A 15916-nucleotide genomic window follows, 5' to 3' on the forward strand; every position below is an offset into this window, starting at 1 on the left:
AGCTTTCCACTTCTTAAATGCTAACCTTTTCCCTGTGGCATCCCCTTTAACTTTCTCATAGAGCCATGTAGGTATTTTTTGATGGTTTTGTTCTCTGTTCCAAAGGCTACGTAGGTGTAACAGCTATTATCCAGAATTCACTTGAGAGGCAGCATAATTTCTCCCTGCCTCTCTCTCTCTCTCTCTCTGTTGTTATTACAATACAATCATAAGAGGGCCTGTGTAATCACTTTCCTGTCTTGAGGGAATGTGTGATGATGTCCTCACATATGTCTAGAGATATGTAGATTAATATTCCACACTGCTTCTAAGCTGCATGTTGTTTTGTTAAACACAACTAACCTCAAATGACAATTATACCACCTTTCACAATTCCTTTGATTTGTGTGCACAAGCAGTAACTGATTAATTTGCTGCCTTCCTTTTTCTTTTCCTGTTAAGACTGTTTGCTGAGATACCTGGTTTTAATAGTTTGACTGGAGCTACAAATGGTGTGATGTAATGAAGAAATGAATACCACATTGTAATGTGCTAAAAGTGCTAGAATATATTTTTAAATTATTCTACTTGAATGAATGGAAGATTTAGCTGCTGGTATTTGTATATACTGGAAATCTATGGCAAAATATGGCAGAAGATGGTTGACATAAAAATATCACCAAAGGAGTGTGCAGTTTTAGTGTGAAATGTAAGTGTGCAGTTGAGTTTTAAAGATGAATTTATGCTATCCTGAAGATTAAAGGCAGGTGTGTTCACCTGCGCTGTTAAAACAACTAGGAGTATTAGGAATAACTAATTTTAAATACTTTTAATTTTACGTATTTTAATTTCAATATTACAGGGGACCTGCTTTTCTGTCATGTGTTTTGTTTGCTGTTAACGTGGTCCTTTTTCTGTTGCTCTAACTTGCAAACCGGGATGCGTAGGAAACAAATTAACAAGTAATGACATTCCAAAAATAGATCCACATGCATTATTTATCAGAGGAACAGGAGATGAACTCCAAGCATCTTCCACCTCTGACCGTCTCTTAACTAGAAGTGTCCTGCCGTATTAATACATGCAAAGTGAAAAAAGGTTCAAGTTAATTGTCATGTCTGAGAAATAGCCCAAGAGTGCATGGTGTTTACTAAACATAAGCACTGCAGGGGAACTGGTAAATGAAACCTGGCAAGGTCTGAAAAATCAGTCTCCCTAAGATAGAATGTATAATATAAAATGAATGTGCATGAAATTAAGAATATTTAACATGTTGCAACAAGGTGCGTTTCACTAGCATTAGAGATGGCACTTCTTTTAAACTGGAAGTCCTGATTCAGTGAAGCCTCTGAATCGTTTATTACCTAGTAAATCGCGTTTTGGAATGTGAGAGGGAGAAAGAGTAGAGAATGATCAAATGCCTGTGTTTTGGAATAATATTTTATTAGTTACTGTACTGGTGGGGGGAGTGCTGGATAAGCACTCCACTGGATAAGTGATGTATCAGTACAACAAATATAATTTCCTGTTTGCTTCATAATATAGGTATAGGTGCTTTTCATCTTAAAAGGTAATGAAAAACTTTTTAGTATAAACTAATTACATGAAAACCTCTTTATTTTCTCAGTGTACATGAGTGTCTGTTTCAGTGGTTTGTTTCATTGCACTTTCAGATTCACAAAGCTGTATTAAAGGTTCAGTGGTGTTTTTTTCTGCTGCATTTGCGCCTTCCTCAGAAGTTTAAAAGTATGTTGGTCTTATGCACTCTAATTTAAAGTGTATTGTATTTGGGTTCTTTTTTTGAAAAGGCACAGTAATTATCTCTGAAACATTTAAGGAAGTAACATTTTAAAAAGTAACTATTGTGTTCGCCATATCTGGCACATTATACGTAGGTGTATTTTTAACCTGAGCACATTGTAGCGTGTTCTGTCTTTAGGTGTCTGTCATATTGTTGTTGTCTGTGCCACAGGTAACAGTAAGACTTGTCACTTAGCCATCTCATCTGGACTGTAATGTAATGATCTTTCTTTATGTCTTTTACAAATTTGATCAAAAAACCTACCGTATGTAAACTTTGATTTGGTAGCCAGGATGTGTTGGATGCTAAGGTTCTACATGGTGTGAATTGGTTATCTTTGTAGCTCATCCTGAGAGTGGGTAAATTAGTCAAAGGTCAGTATGTTGAGCCCATTGAGATCAAAACATGCTGAATGATGTTTTTGTTTGAGCACTCTTGGGTTTTGGTTGAGCAGGCTATAGACAGGAAATTGTATGCTCAAGTGTTGAAAGTTGTACCGATGTGAGATCCGATGGGGAAACGGGCTGCACAGCCCCAAATGCCAAGCGCTTAGTGCGCGGCTGTGCGTTGATATAGGCACCCTAATAACATAAACTAATTCATGTGAAATGGAACAGACCACAGTGTTACAATAAAATATTTTTAAAATTTAAGATGTTAAGCTGTTGGCTAATGCCTCTGTATTTAGAAGAGGAGCATGTGGGTTTAGTGTAGGGACAAGAGTTGAATGGTCTACTGTTCAATGTATAGCAGAGATGACAGTTACGTGAAGTTACATATCATGTATTATTTTTGTTTTCCAGGATGTGACTTAAAATGAATTCTAATTCTGAAGGTCCTCTGAAAAATATGCAGTGCTTGAATGTTTGCTAAGGACTAGTAAGTGACTGATCTCATATTTGGACTATATATACCTGAACATTTTTAAAGCTACAGTTTAGTATATGAGAAGCATGTGCTTAAAAAAAAGAAAAGGATGGGAGGGAAGAAAGAAGAAAAAAACCCAACCCAAACCAAAAACCTTACTGCACCACTGCCAGAAAGTGAAATTGCTGCTTATATTCTTGTGGATTCCTGTCTATGTAAGTGGAAACATCAGTTGTTTCTGTGGTCAGTCTTAGAGCAAAAGAATCTCTGCATAATATCAAGAATATTTTGAAACAGAAGTTCCAATACTTTTGGTACTTTTTAATGTGTATTTAAGGGAGGTAAAATGTTGAAATAACAAATTTGAACTAAGTATACAGAGTTGCAGAATGGAATATCCTGTAGTTTTATTTATTATCAAAATTTCAATATTGCAATCTGCATCTTGCAAAAATGTGTGACTTATATCTTGTTTTTTAGGAGGGAGGATTCTATTTAATATTCAAACATTGTATAAAATTCCAGGGCATGCTCATGATTCATTGAAATGAACTTGTTTGGTTTAATTCTTTGTAACTGGCTTATTTTGAGTAATGCTAAATTCTGCTTAGTCAATTTCTCGAACAAGAAATCAGCTCAGACAGAAGAGCTTCCAAGGATGCAAAATACCACAAGTATACATACTTAACATAGGAAAAACTTGGTGGTTTCATAGGATCAACGAAGTATTTAAAATGTTTTCATGCAAAAGAAACATTATTTAAAAAAATATTTAGGATATGTTTTAAATTAGTATTGTATAGTTGTGCATTTTGGAGGGTAGTCACCTGTTTTGGTGAAACAGATAGAAAAACTAAATCTGAAGCATGTAATTGTTGGTATTTTTGGGCCCCTGCTAGGACAAAACCTTCTCACTTGCCATGTCCTGTTTGCTGGATAGATCTTTCATCTACCAGCTACTGAGAGCAGTGGCACAAGGGAATCATGCTTGAGCTGGACAAGGAAATGAGTGCATTGAAAGACAAGGTAGCAGAAAGCAATCTAAGGGATATTAAGTTAGTAGCTTTCTAAATTCTGTGGCGGTGAGTTGAGTACGATGAGGGAAGAAATAGTTGCATCAAAATGAAAACTTTCTGCTTACTGTGCTTAGTAATTTCAGCATCATTTTGGCTTGAATGCGCTGTAGGAAATGGCCTAAGGAACTTTCCCCATTGCAAACATACTGTATTGTTGGCATGTGCATTGTTTTCTTGTTATTCCAGGGTGGAATTTTAGAAGACAATGGATTTTACCCTGTCAAAATACTGAAGCCATGGCAGGTTGAACACTGCTACTCATAAACACTCATGTTGTCTTTAAAATCTATGGTTTTGTTTGGAAGGCTGTACCATATGCTGTTGCAATAGATGGATTAGTAATTACTGGAACTATTTTATCTGCCATGTGCAAAACCCAGTACCTTTTTAACAACTCATTTATGCTTTTCACTGAGAAGTGAATAGACATATGAAAAGTGTATGGTACATTGCAAAGGGTGTAGGCAGGAGCACCTTAATAATAAGGACTGGTGTTTTTTTTTCACCAGAGTTACTGCTGAGCAAGAATATCTTTGTTATTTTCTGTTTTCTTTAATTGAGAAGAATGTAGGAAAATTTAAGATTATACATGCAAAGATGTTGCAAATAATCATGGAAGTTTGGAACTTTTGCTCCAAATATTGCTGCCTTCGGTTCCACTCCACTGGTGGGATTAGGAGCATCATGATGGAGTGGTTCATTATTGCTACAATCAATGGAATTAAACAGTGCCTTGCTTTGAAGACTTTGTTTTGGGTAATTTATACTGATCTAAAATTTAATAGAATTTCTTGCATTTGCCCCGTTTTATGTAGTAACTGAGCTATTCAGTCAAATTAAGCTACCTTTTAGATTTATTTTAATCATGCAAATAACAGAATTTCACTCTAATACTTTTCTTTAAAAAATACTTCATTTAGGTAGATAATATTGTGTGGTATCACTAGCAGAGAAGTCTTTTCTGCCAGCGTTAGAGGTTCATAAGCCAGAAATAGTGTTGTTGCCTCTTATCTCAGAAAGATGCCTGTGTTAATTTTTTTTTTTTTTTTTTTCAGTAGTAAAAATGCATAAAAGTTTCAACTTTTGAAACCTGTGTTTCAGAGCTGTGTTTTGAAATAATTAACTTCAGGAAAACTCCCAAAACCTCCAACATAGCCTTCCTTTTGGAAAAACTTTTTAGCCCATTAGAAATTACAGGTTCAGCTTCAATGAAGAAATAGAACACCTGGTACTTTCAAAACTGGTGATTTCTTTCATTAACTCACTGAGGAGAATAATGAAAGAAATTGCTTCTTTTGCAAATACTTCCGCTGGGAAGTTAGCTGGGAAATTAGTTTTACTGTTAAGAATTTGTACTGTAAATCCATCTGTTTTGGGAAGCAGCTTCTGTAATGTCCTTAGCTAAACAGTTACAGAGTTGTTCTAGGCATGACCTGCCTGTGCAGCTTGTAATGATATTCTTAGCGAAAGGAAAATGCATGTGCAGCAACTCTGCAGCTTCAGGCCTGAACAAACTACCCCCAGTTACTTGGGTGTAAGAGTAGGAAAACAGTCTATGCAAATTACTGATTTTTTCTTCCTTGTCCAAACTCCTATATTTATCATGTTTCTGAGACCAATTGTAGTAATTTTTGGTTTTCTATTTAATTACATTGTGAGTTATCTCTCAGTACAAGTAGATATTAAACCAGAAATTACATTTCTATTTTAAATCATTTAAAACAACCATGTAACCTTCAAAATTATGTTACAGTGAAATGTCTATCCTAGTTCAAATTTTCAACTGCTTAATGTGTTTCAAATGCTTCCTTCTCTTAAACAGAATTTACTCTTGGATTCAGACATACTTGCTTTGTCCACATCCTTCCCGAGTTAGCCTTAAGACTTACATTTTAAGTTCTTCCTTTCTCTTTCCACATTAGCTCTTAAACCTTCAGCTCTTGCTGCACTCAGCCCGTAAATGTAGTTAGAGAGGAAGCAGCAATCCTGGAAGTGTGTGCAGGTGTCACCTACAGCATGCCTGAAGATGCAGCTTCAGCTGTGAGGTCTGTAAACATAAGACCTTGAGTCATATGTAATGCTGAGTATCAGCTTCAGATGATCAACTGCTTTTTGCTCGATCATAAACTGTTTTTATAATCTCTTTTTTCCAGCTGCTTACTTGTTCAAATGAGTAGTTTTTCATTCAGCTGAATGACACTAATTGAAGGAAATACGATCCCTGCAGTTGTCCAGTTCTGTACTGGCATCTAGTGGCATAACAGTGTATTTTTCTTGAACTTTATGTAAAGTAGGCCACCACGGATGTATTTGGGATTTTTTTGGCCCTGGAGGCATATATGAATGGATAAAGGTCTTCAGACTTGCTCTTCCATCTTTCTGTTGGGTTTGTCTTATTCATCCTGTTTCTTTAGCAAATATTTATGTGTAAGTCCAAGTTCTTATCTGTACAGTTCATGCCCATAGTACAGAGTTAGGCATCTTTTGTAATTGTTTATTTCAAATGGAGGATTATGTTTGATTATTGGGTTTAATTCTGTTGTCATTTTAAAAACATGTTATCCTTCCTTTTGTAATATATACCGATTGGCATGAAGATTGGTTATGATAGAATTTTATGTTAAGCATTGTAACATTTTATTAGCTGCAAAGAGAATTTTTACTTTAAAAAGATGCCATTTTATTTCTGGGCCTTTTTACACGTGCTAGAGTAATCCAGTCCTTTGTCCTGTCTAGCTTTCAAAATTTTGTGCTGCTGTAGGAAGAATGTTCTTTTAAATTCTCGCTGTGTAGAATTAAAAACCTCCATGCTGCTTAATGCAAATCTGTTCTTGTGTGTCTTTGTCCTTTCAGTTTAGACTTTAGAAAAAACTACAGCAGAGATGCCCCCCGCCCCTCCCCCCCCCCACTGACAAGAAGCCAATAAGCAAAAATTCAGTCAGTCAAGTAATACAAAAAGTATTACCACGCACTCACGCACTTCTCAAAAGTAATACAGATGCTTCTTCTTTTTTTTTTTTTTTTTTTCCTTAGATATCTTGTCCTGGAAGCAGTTAGTTGATTTGGTACCATTTGAGGAGTTGATTGTCTTTGCTGCTAGTATACACTGCTGACTTGTGTTTAACTAACTTCTTGTTCAACAGGGTGCTCATATTCTGTTCTGCAGAGCTTCTTGAGCCAGTTGGCCACCAGCCTCTGATAGCTTAACATAAACTTCATTTAGTTCTATCAGTTCCTTGTCCTTGTGATATGTTATCACTGACTCCTAGGAATTTGGTCATCCTAGGCCAGTTTCTTTTAACAATTGTCATAATGGTAGTTTATGCTTGTGGAGACAAAGAACTTTTTCTGTGAAAGATTTCTTAATGCTTGGGTTATGTTGTGCAAAAAGGTTCTCTCTAACTGACAAGTCTAACTCTATTAAGTAAATATTTAGCACCATTTATTGCCACTGCTGTACAGGGTAAAGAACTGCAGTCTGAACTAGAATGGAGTAAATGAAATTTACACTTAATTTGGAAATTTCTGTAAAAAGGATAAAATAGTGCTTAATTTCTAACTGCCTAGATCTGTTTTGTCTCATTGTGGTTAGAAGACCAAAACCAATTTTGAACATCTTTTTATAGTTCTAGTTGTGTTCTAAAATACTCCAACTAGATACATAGCGTAGATCCTTTAAATTTTTTTCCTCCCTCAGCGTGTTGTTGATCCTAGCATAACAGGACCTCACATGGCTTTCTTCTCTCATCTGTGTCTGTGCTCCTTTTTTCTCTTGGGAGTGAGGGGAGATGAGTGTCATATATATCTAATCTGCCAGGTTTGTTTAATGTAACTAGACTTTGACAAAATTGCTTGATATTTTATTGGGTTATGGCCCAGTCTTTGCTCCAGAAGCAATAGAAATGAAAGACGGTGGAAGTCTTTGCTTGCCTTGGCCTCAAAGTTTTAGAAAACTGTACGGATTTTAGAAGATTTAGCAAGAGATGTGAAAACTATAGTAACCTATCAAGATGGTAATAGTAATCTATTGGCTTTATGCAGAGATGAGTATGAAACTCCTGTAAGCCCCCTGATACACTCCTAAGGATGAAAATTATTTGTTTCTGCAACTGTGTTTTGGTATGACATTAATTTATTGCTTTCTTTTCAGGTTATCTGAATATATGTTTAAATACTGAGAATTTCTTGGTTTTAGATGAATTGGAGCTATACAGTGGTCCCAGTTTAATGGTGCAAATATTAAATATCTCTGAAAAAAATTAAATGCATTTTTAACCTTTACTTTTGCTTAAAGTGATAGAAAGCTTTAATAACCTGTGTTTTGGCTAAATAAAGGGTAGGTTTTAAAGAAATGTAAACAAACATCATTTTTCAGTAGCACAATGTTTATGGATTTGCATTAAGAAAACTCGCTTGTAAATCTGATAAAAATAAATTACTTATCTGGATAAGTTCTCTGCATTTTGAATTAGTATTTTGAGCATTTTATTCACAATTATTATGTCATTGCTTTTAGCTGCTGATGCAAGGTCAAGATGAGTGGATTAGGAGAAAACTCCTTAGATAGTTTGACTAATGAGTCAAGGAAGCGCAAGCCATTGCCCTGTGATACACAAGGTGCAAGGTATGTTTATATTGAACTTAACTGGTTTTTAATAAGTTTTTAAAAATACTTCTCAAATTTGCATTGCAATTTACAGTAAGTTCTAACTAAGGAATTTGTTTAGTTGAAAAAGTCTCTAGGTCAGCTTCTGTTGTGAAGATAGGTAATTTTACTATTAGGTGTAGTTGATGAACTGTGCTTTATAATTAGACTCCCGTGGAAATTTTATTACAGTGGATGTATCATAGAATGCGGTGAGTTGGAATGGACCTTAAAGATCATCTAGTTCCAGTTCCTCTGTCATGGGCAGGGATACCTTCCGTTAGATAACGAATCGCTTTTGGAGTTGTGATTGCAAGGCAAAAGAAGAAAAACCTCTTGCTTCACAGGAATTTTAAAGGCATCATCTTATATCTGGTAATTGATTTGACAGGCCTCGTTTCAGGTGGTTACGTTTATCAAAGACTACTGCAAGAGGTTGAGCTTTTTGCTGGTTTGTTTGTACTGCCCCTCACCCAACTCTCTCAGATACTGTTGTCTGAGGGCCTCAGTTTTCTGTTCCCCACGACTTTCATTGCTCTCCACCACGTGAAAGCAATATTTCTTCTCCTTGCCTTGCCTTGCCTTGCCTTGCCTTGCCTTGCCCTTGCCCTTGCCCTTGCCCTTGCCTTGCCTTGCCCTTGCCCTTGCCCTTGCCCTTGCCTTGCCCTTGCCCTTGCCCTTGCCCTTGCCCTGCCCCTTGCCTTTGCCTTTGCCTTTGCCTTTGCCTTGCCCTTCCCTTCCCTTCCCTTCCCTTCCCTTCCCTTCCCTTCCCTTCCCTTCCCTTCCCTTCCCTTCCCTTCCCTTCCCTTCCCTTCCCTTCCCTTCCCTTCCCTTCCCTTCCCTTCCCTTCCCTTCCCTTCCCTTCCCTTCCCTTCCCTTCCCTTCCCTTCCCTTCCCTTCCCTTCCCTCTTTCTCTCTCTCTTTCTCTCTTTTTTTCTCCATAGAGTATTAACTTGTATTAAATTCGTTGTCAGGCATTGTGTGTACTAATATTTGTCCCTTTTATATATACATCCCCAGTGCCTCATGCCAACTGCCTTCATCATTATAAGAGATCATGTATGAGAACCTTAAATGCTTCCACTGTATCCCAGTGTCATTTTATGAGTGTCCTCCATTCCATTTTCTCTTCCCTTTCTACAGTGTCTCTCGTGCAGTTCTTTTTCAGAATGTCACCCTTCATTAGCTTTCTTTATCTTTCAAGCTCCTGCTTTGTCATGTGTTTGTTTTCTCCATATGTATGATCCATGCGTACTTTCCTAACTCCTTCACTTGGTTTCTTCTCAAAGAATGATTATTCTTTTTCAGTTACCTTGAAACCCTTGTCCTTTCTTACCCCTGCCCCGAGTCCTTCTTTTCCTATTCTTGCCGTATTGTGCATGACATTTCTCCCTGTTGGTTTAGGCTGTAGATGGTCTCTTTACTCAGTACATTAACCTGGGTAGGAAAAAGAATTTGAGAGAGACATTTTATCCAGAAACATTAGGTTGTCTGGGATTCTGCTCTTCTTGCATGTTGAGATGGCATTTAGGTCCTGATGCCTAGAAATTTATGAGGTATCACCTTTTGTAATCATCTCTCTACAATCAAACTGAGGGGAGTTAATAGGAAGCTAAAATTCAGTTTTGTTTGTCTAGTAAATTTTAAGCAACTGTAAAGCAATTTCTAAGATTAAAATATACTTTCTGTATGAGTGCTACAATTTTATAACAAAAGCAGCTGCTCTTTTCATTAAATCTGACAGTAGAGTAAAAGAGTAAAAGCAGAAGTATTTTTTTTATTAATAGCTTTCTTCTGTTCTCTTGACATCAATTTGTACTTAAAATTCTTAAAAAATATGCAAACCAAACACAAACACAAACCCCAAAGTGAACAGCAGCATAACACAACACACACATTTGCCCTTCAGATTCATGTTTGCTGGAAGAATAACTACTGCCTAGGTTTAATGGGTGGGTGTTAAGTGAAGTACATTATTGTCCACAGAGTGAACACACGTTTTGTATAGGATGGTATATAAGTATACAAAATACTGTTCTTGATTCCTAGTCTGGTCTGCAGTGGTGAGAAGCGTCGACGTGAGCAGGAAAGCAAATACATTGAAGAACTGGCTGAGCTGATATCTGCTAATCTGAGTGACATTGACAATTTCAATGTCAAACCAGACAAATGTGCTATCTTAAAAGAAACTGTGAGACAAATTCGACAAATAAAAGAGCAAGGTACAGTTCCCTGCTAAGTCAAGATTAATAGTTTAATTTCATTGTGATTCTTTTCTTGTAGCAGTAGTTACTTGGGAAATTGAGTAGTTTTTCACAATACCATGTAACTGAGCAGGTCTTTGGACTTTGACTTGATTCAAACCTTAAATACTCCTTAAGTAATTTTCTATTTAAAAGTAAACAAGTATTTATCATCACTTTTTATTGGGAATCAGGATTTTAAAACTGCGTACGGCCTTTCTCACCAGTTTTGTACCACAGACAAGTTAAAAAAAAGGGAGATGGTACTCTAACATCTGCTTGTACTCTATACCAAATACTCACTGGTATGAAGAATACATGCCATTGCCTTTCACTTCAAGGAAACCTATCCTTTTCTTATGGGCAAGCCTCCAATCAGAGAAAGTTATTTTTATGGATTTTTTAAAATTGCTTTTTAGTGTGATTGAATGGACTCAGAATATAGCCAACTCAACAAAGGAGAAAGAAGCTATGCATCATATCTTGGTAAATTCTGTCAGCTAGGATAAACCTAAGTGATATAATACTTTTTTTTAACCGACAGGTGTATGCAAGACCCATGTTTTGAAATATAGAGTGAGGAGTATATATAATTTATTTTTTTAAACACCACTCCACCCCCATCTCCACCTCCCAATGACTAGCCTCCCAAGCTTATATGTGTCATTTGGGCAGTAAAGTATTAGAAAACCAGAATATGCTGTGTGTATCTTACCTGTTGCGGTAAATTGCCACATCTTATGCTAAAACAATTTTCAAAAATCATCTTCTGTTTTTAAGGTTTTTTGTAGTGTCATTGTGTGAATTCTAATATTTCATTAGAGAGTTGAGATGTTGTACTCCTCCTGTGGTCTGCTTAACCAGCCAGCAAGTACCACAAAATAAAGCTCACAGTGTTTTTTCTGTAATTCTGCTGCGTGGCATGAATTCCCATTCCACCTTCACCTGTGATAAATTAACTGAGGATATTTTGATTATTTAAATATGACTTTATTATACACATGCGCACACATACACGCACGTATATACACATACAGGCACGCAGCTGTTAATTGAATCAAAGCCTTTTTGAGGAGCAGTGGTGATGGCATCTGAAGACTGTGACCAATGATAATGAGCTGATCAAAGTAAAAACATGAGATATATGTGTTTTTAATGGCTATTGAAAGACTAAGCAGGTATTCATCAGACAGTGCCTGAAAAACAGCAAGAAATGTTCACAAAGCAAGTTCATCATGTCAGCTTCAACTGCCAAGTCAATTTATGTGAGCAAAGACTTTGGCGTTATGTGGCCATGACATATTTTCTGGTCTTAGCGGCCAACAGTATATGCGCCCTCCTCTCTCATTTGTGCTTCTTTTTGCGTTTATTTCACAGTCTCCCTAGGATCTGGCTCGTAATATTAAAATGTGGCTATCACATGAAAAGTTGCTTTACAGAAATGTATCTTTTGGCTTTCAGGAAAAGCAGTTTCTAATGATGATGATGTTCAGAAAGCTGATGTATCATCCACGGGTCAAGGAGTTATTGACAAGGATTCATTGGGACCTCTTTTATTACAGGCAAGTACAAATTAGGCCCTAGTAAACCCCTATGGAAGCAAATACTTATGGCAGGGGAAAATATTACAATAAAGTATGCAATCCTGTAGTAATAAAATAGTATGCAAGCACCATACAGAAGTATGTTTGAGAGGTTCAGGAATAAAATCTATCATGTTTTCTTAATTTTGCTGAAATTCTCTGTAGAAAGAAATAGAATAGCCTTTGACTTTTTCTAGTATTCCTGTGCTTTATTTACTCTAACAGTCATTAGCAAGTTACTACTGAAGCAGTGCTTATTTGTACAAGGAATAGTTTATTTCTTCTAGGGGATAGACATTAAATGGAGTTTTTGCAAGGAGAGGTTTGTTATGTGTATGTCTGCATTTGTGTTACTAAATTATGAAGCATTTTAAATGAATGTTGCCATCAAATAAAATAACCCAAGATTAACTGTAAACAAAGGTACATAGCAGATAGCCTTTCTTTATGCCTAGAAAATCAATCTGATATTTACAAGTTCATGAAAGCATTTTTGAAGCTTAGTTTTTTAACATAGATATTTAATTTCTCTTCAGTTAAGAACATACAGTATTTGGCTAGCTCCTCCTATCTCATCACTTGATAGTGGAAATGTCTTCATGTTCATGACTTGCTGCTTGTTCCTACTGAACTTCTTGTTTCAATTTGCTAACTATTGAATTAACGGTACAAATTCGTGATCTAGTGTTCATATGAATCAAGAATGAAACAAGAAGGCTGGTTATCAATGTGAAAGCTGAATGGAATATCACATGAACATGTTAACCTACCGTATGCAATTTTCCTCAAAGAAGAATTTAAAACTTCATCTCTATCCTTGAAAATAAGTGAATATATTATAAATTGACATTTATCACACACACTTTTAAATTAAATTATGTTGAGAATTAGTTGATCTGTCTTACACGATATGTTGTCATGTTAATATTTAGGCATTGGATGGCTTCCTCTTTGTTGTAAATCGAGATGGGAACATAGTATTTGTATCAGAAAATGTCACACAGTATCTGCAGTATAAACAAGAAGATTTGGTTAATACAAGTGTGTATGGTATCTTGCATGAAGAGGACCGGAAGGACTTCCTTAAAAACTTACCTAAATCTTCAGGTAGTAAAAGTTTATCTACTACACTTACTAGACTATTTGAAAACAATCAAAGAAGACAAAAATACCCCATAAACGATAACCTTTCAAAACCTGTTAGTTATATAAAGACTGTTTTACTACAAGAATATCTTAATCTTGATAAATACTACTGTGTTTTTACATTAGCTTGCCATCAGAAATAAATGTGCTGGAAATTTACACTTTACTTTAGCCTTTGAATTTTGTTTACCTATAACTTTAAAAGAGCGACACTAAAGGAATACCTTCCCTAATACCACAGGGCTGGCTGAAGGAACTGCTTGTTTTTAAAATATGTGAATGACTTTCCAGGACTCCATCAAGTGGCTTAAAGTGACATGCAAAAGGAAGAGTGCTTTTTACTTGGTTCTCAATATTCCTATTTTTATACCAAGCTATATTGATGGTATATTGAGAAGGCATCTTAAAATAGCCTTTATTATCTGTAATCTAGGAGCAGGGGTATCTAAATTAAGAACAATCAGTTATGAGTTGATTGTATCTGAAAATCTGTATGAATTCTTACTGTGTTCTTTTAAGTTAATGGAGTTTCTTGGAGTAATGAAGCACCTAGACAGAAGAGCCATACATTCAATTGCCGGATGATGGTGAAAAGCTCTCATGACCTCTTTGAAGATGTAGGTGGCTACCAGGATATTCGTCAAAGATATGAAACTATGCAGTGCTTCGCTTTATCACAGCCAAGGGCTATGATGGAAGAGGGGGAAGGTAGGAATTTTTGCAGAATTGTCATGCATAGAAATTTCTATGAAAAGCTCTTTGATGTTTAGCAAACCATTTTCAAGAAAGCAGCAGCTTTAATCCTTACTCTCTGTACTTCCATTGTAACAACAAAAGATGCTTTGGCTATTTTATTAGATTCTTCAACACAGTAAAACATGAGATGATGAAAGAAGAAACATTCTTTTTTAAATACAGATTTGCAATCCTGCATGATTTGTGTGGCACGTCGTATTACAACTGCAGAAAGGGTATTTCCAGCAAATGCAGAGAGCTTTATTACAAGACATGATCTTTCAGGTAGGAAGTATATCCAGGAGGAAGGTATGAAGGAGTCTTCTTTGTCCATGTGCTCTTGTTTTAAATAAATGGAGTGTGTATGGTGTATATGGTGTGACTAGCAGAATTCATACTGAGAATTCCCAACTGCTTTTTACAGTATACCATTGTTGGTAGTGAGGTGTAATAAAGCCTGTGGGAGGCATTTTCTTCTCTGTGTTGCTGTTTGATAGGTTGGTAAAAAGCATTACTTGTGTTTTAGCTAGCATTTCAAGTGGTTGTCGTTCTGCTTTCCTTTACCTGGAAGATTTATTTTAGGTCATAACTGAAAGTCATTTAGGACTTCCTAAAAGACTGGAAGTCCTTTAAAAATGCTTATATTTTTATACAATTCATGAGCTAATGTTTAAAGTGGTTTATGCTGTTTAAATTGAAAGAGTTGTATAATCTAAATGGGACTTTGTGTTTATGATGTTCGTTTGATGTAGTTTTAAAATTTTACTCAGTGTGCATCCCTTAGGTGCCTGTAACCAGAGATGAAAGTTACTGTTTTCTAAAGCTCTGACACTGGCCTGTGGGGGATTAACTTCCTCTTACTCAGTTACATAAATTCCTTTGAATAGTGATGCTTTAACAAGCAGCATCATATTCTCATATGGCAGATAATTCATAAATATAACTTCTTCATGTTCAGAATTTGGTGATTAAAAGTGTTATATTGGAGCCTTAGGAAATGTACCATATTTATACAAAAAGAATGTCACAGTCGTAAAGAGTTTAACTTGTATATTTTCTTTCCTGTTAAGGCAAACTTGTCAACATTGATACAAACTCATTACGATCTTCCATGAGACCTGGCTTTGAAGATATAATTCGTCGCTGTATTCAGAGGTTCTTATGCCACAATGATGGGCAGTCATGGTCAAATAAACGCCACTATCATGAAGGTAAAAATCAGTTTACAATGTTTGGGTCACATTGCTTCTCCTAGGGGCTGCATTTTTTTCTGAAAAAAAATACTAAATTCTGCCTGTGTTCCTTTTTTTCCATGGTTTTTGTTAATTGCTGTGATTCATTTACAAGCTGAAGGAGGATGACCTCCTGAGAATGAGGAATTCTGCTGGAAGTTGTTTGGTTTTTTCAATGTGTTTGTTTTGGAAATTAACATGGAAAATACCAGATACATGATCTGGGGTCCTCAAGGAAGCTATTTTTCCACAACAATGACAGAGACAATTATATTTCTAGGAAGATATGTCATTTTTAATTATCATTATATGTTATTTTCTGGTTAAATAACAAATGGTATTTATTTTGGTATGTTAGTTTGATGATATTTTATTTCACTCTTTCTTTTGTTAAAGAACCACTCTCTGAAAGTGATAACAGTTGTGTTGTTGCTTTTTTCTTATTCTCAAGACACAGGGCTCAAAATATTTTCAGCATTCCAGTGCCACATATTTTGTAATGCTAATTTGATAACCTTGATAGATAAATGAAGTACAGCCAGAGTCTTCAGTAAGAAAGATAATGTTTTCTAATTATTCCAAACTCTAGTCTTTTTGGAGGATTTACAA

At 35.9% G+C, this 15916-nt stretch overlaps 1 protein-coding gene across 16 annotated transcripts in view; it reads left to right on the plus strand.

Moving 5' to 3' along the window:
• NCOA3 (nuclear receptor coactivator 3) overlaps positions 1-15916 on the plus strand; it is a 56313-nt gene that overhangs the window by 22673 nt on the left and 17724 nt on the right. For 11 of the 16 annotated variants that reach the window (XM_030963298.1, XM_030963299.1, XM_030963296.1 and 8 more), the window contains 8 exons: positions 2584-2659; positions 8240-8347; positions 10418-10590; positions 12073-12173; positions 13127-13301; positions 13860-14048; positions 14259-14360; positions 15146-15286. In XM_030963298.1, the coding sequence (XP_030819158.1) occupies positions 8259-8347; positions 10418-10590; positions 12073-12173; positions 13127-13301; positions 13860-14048; positions 14259-14360; positions 15146-15286 (970 nt within the window). In that variant the 5' untranslated portion in view covers positions 2584-2659; positions 8240-8258. The other 5 variants (XM_030963304.1, XM_030963301.1, XM_030963303.1 and 2 more) reach the window with 3 other exon arrangements.

The sequence above is a fragment of the Camarhynchus parvulus genome, chromosome 20 (assembly GCF_901933205.1).
Source record: "Camarhynchus parvulus chromosome 20, STF_HiC, whole genome shotgun sequence".
NCBI classification, from domain to species: Eukaryota; Metazoa; Chordata; class Aves; order Passeriformes; family Thraupidae; genus Camarhynchus; species Camarhynchus parvulus.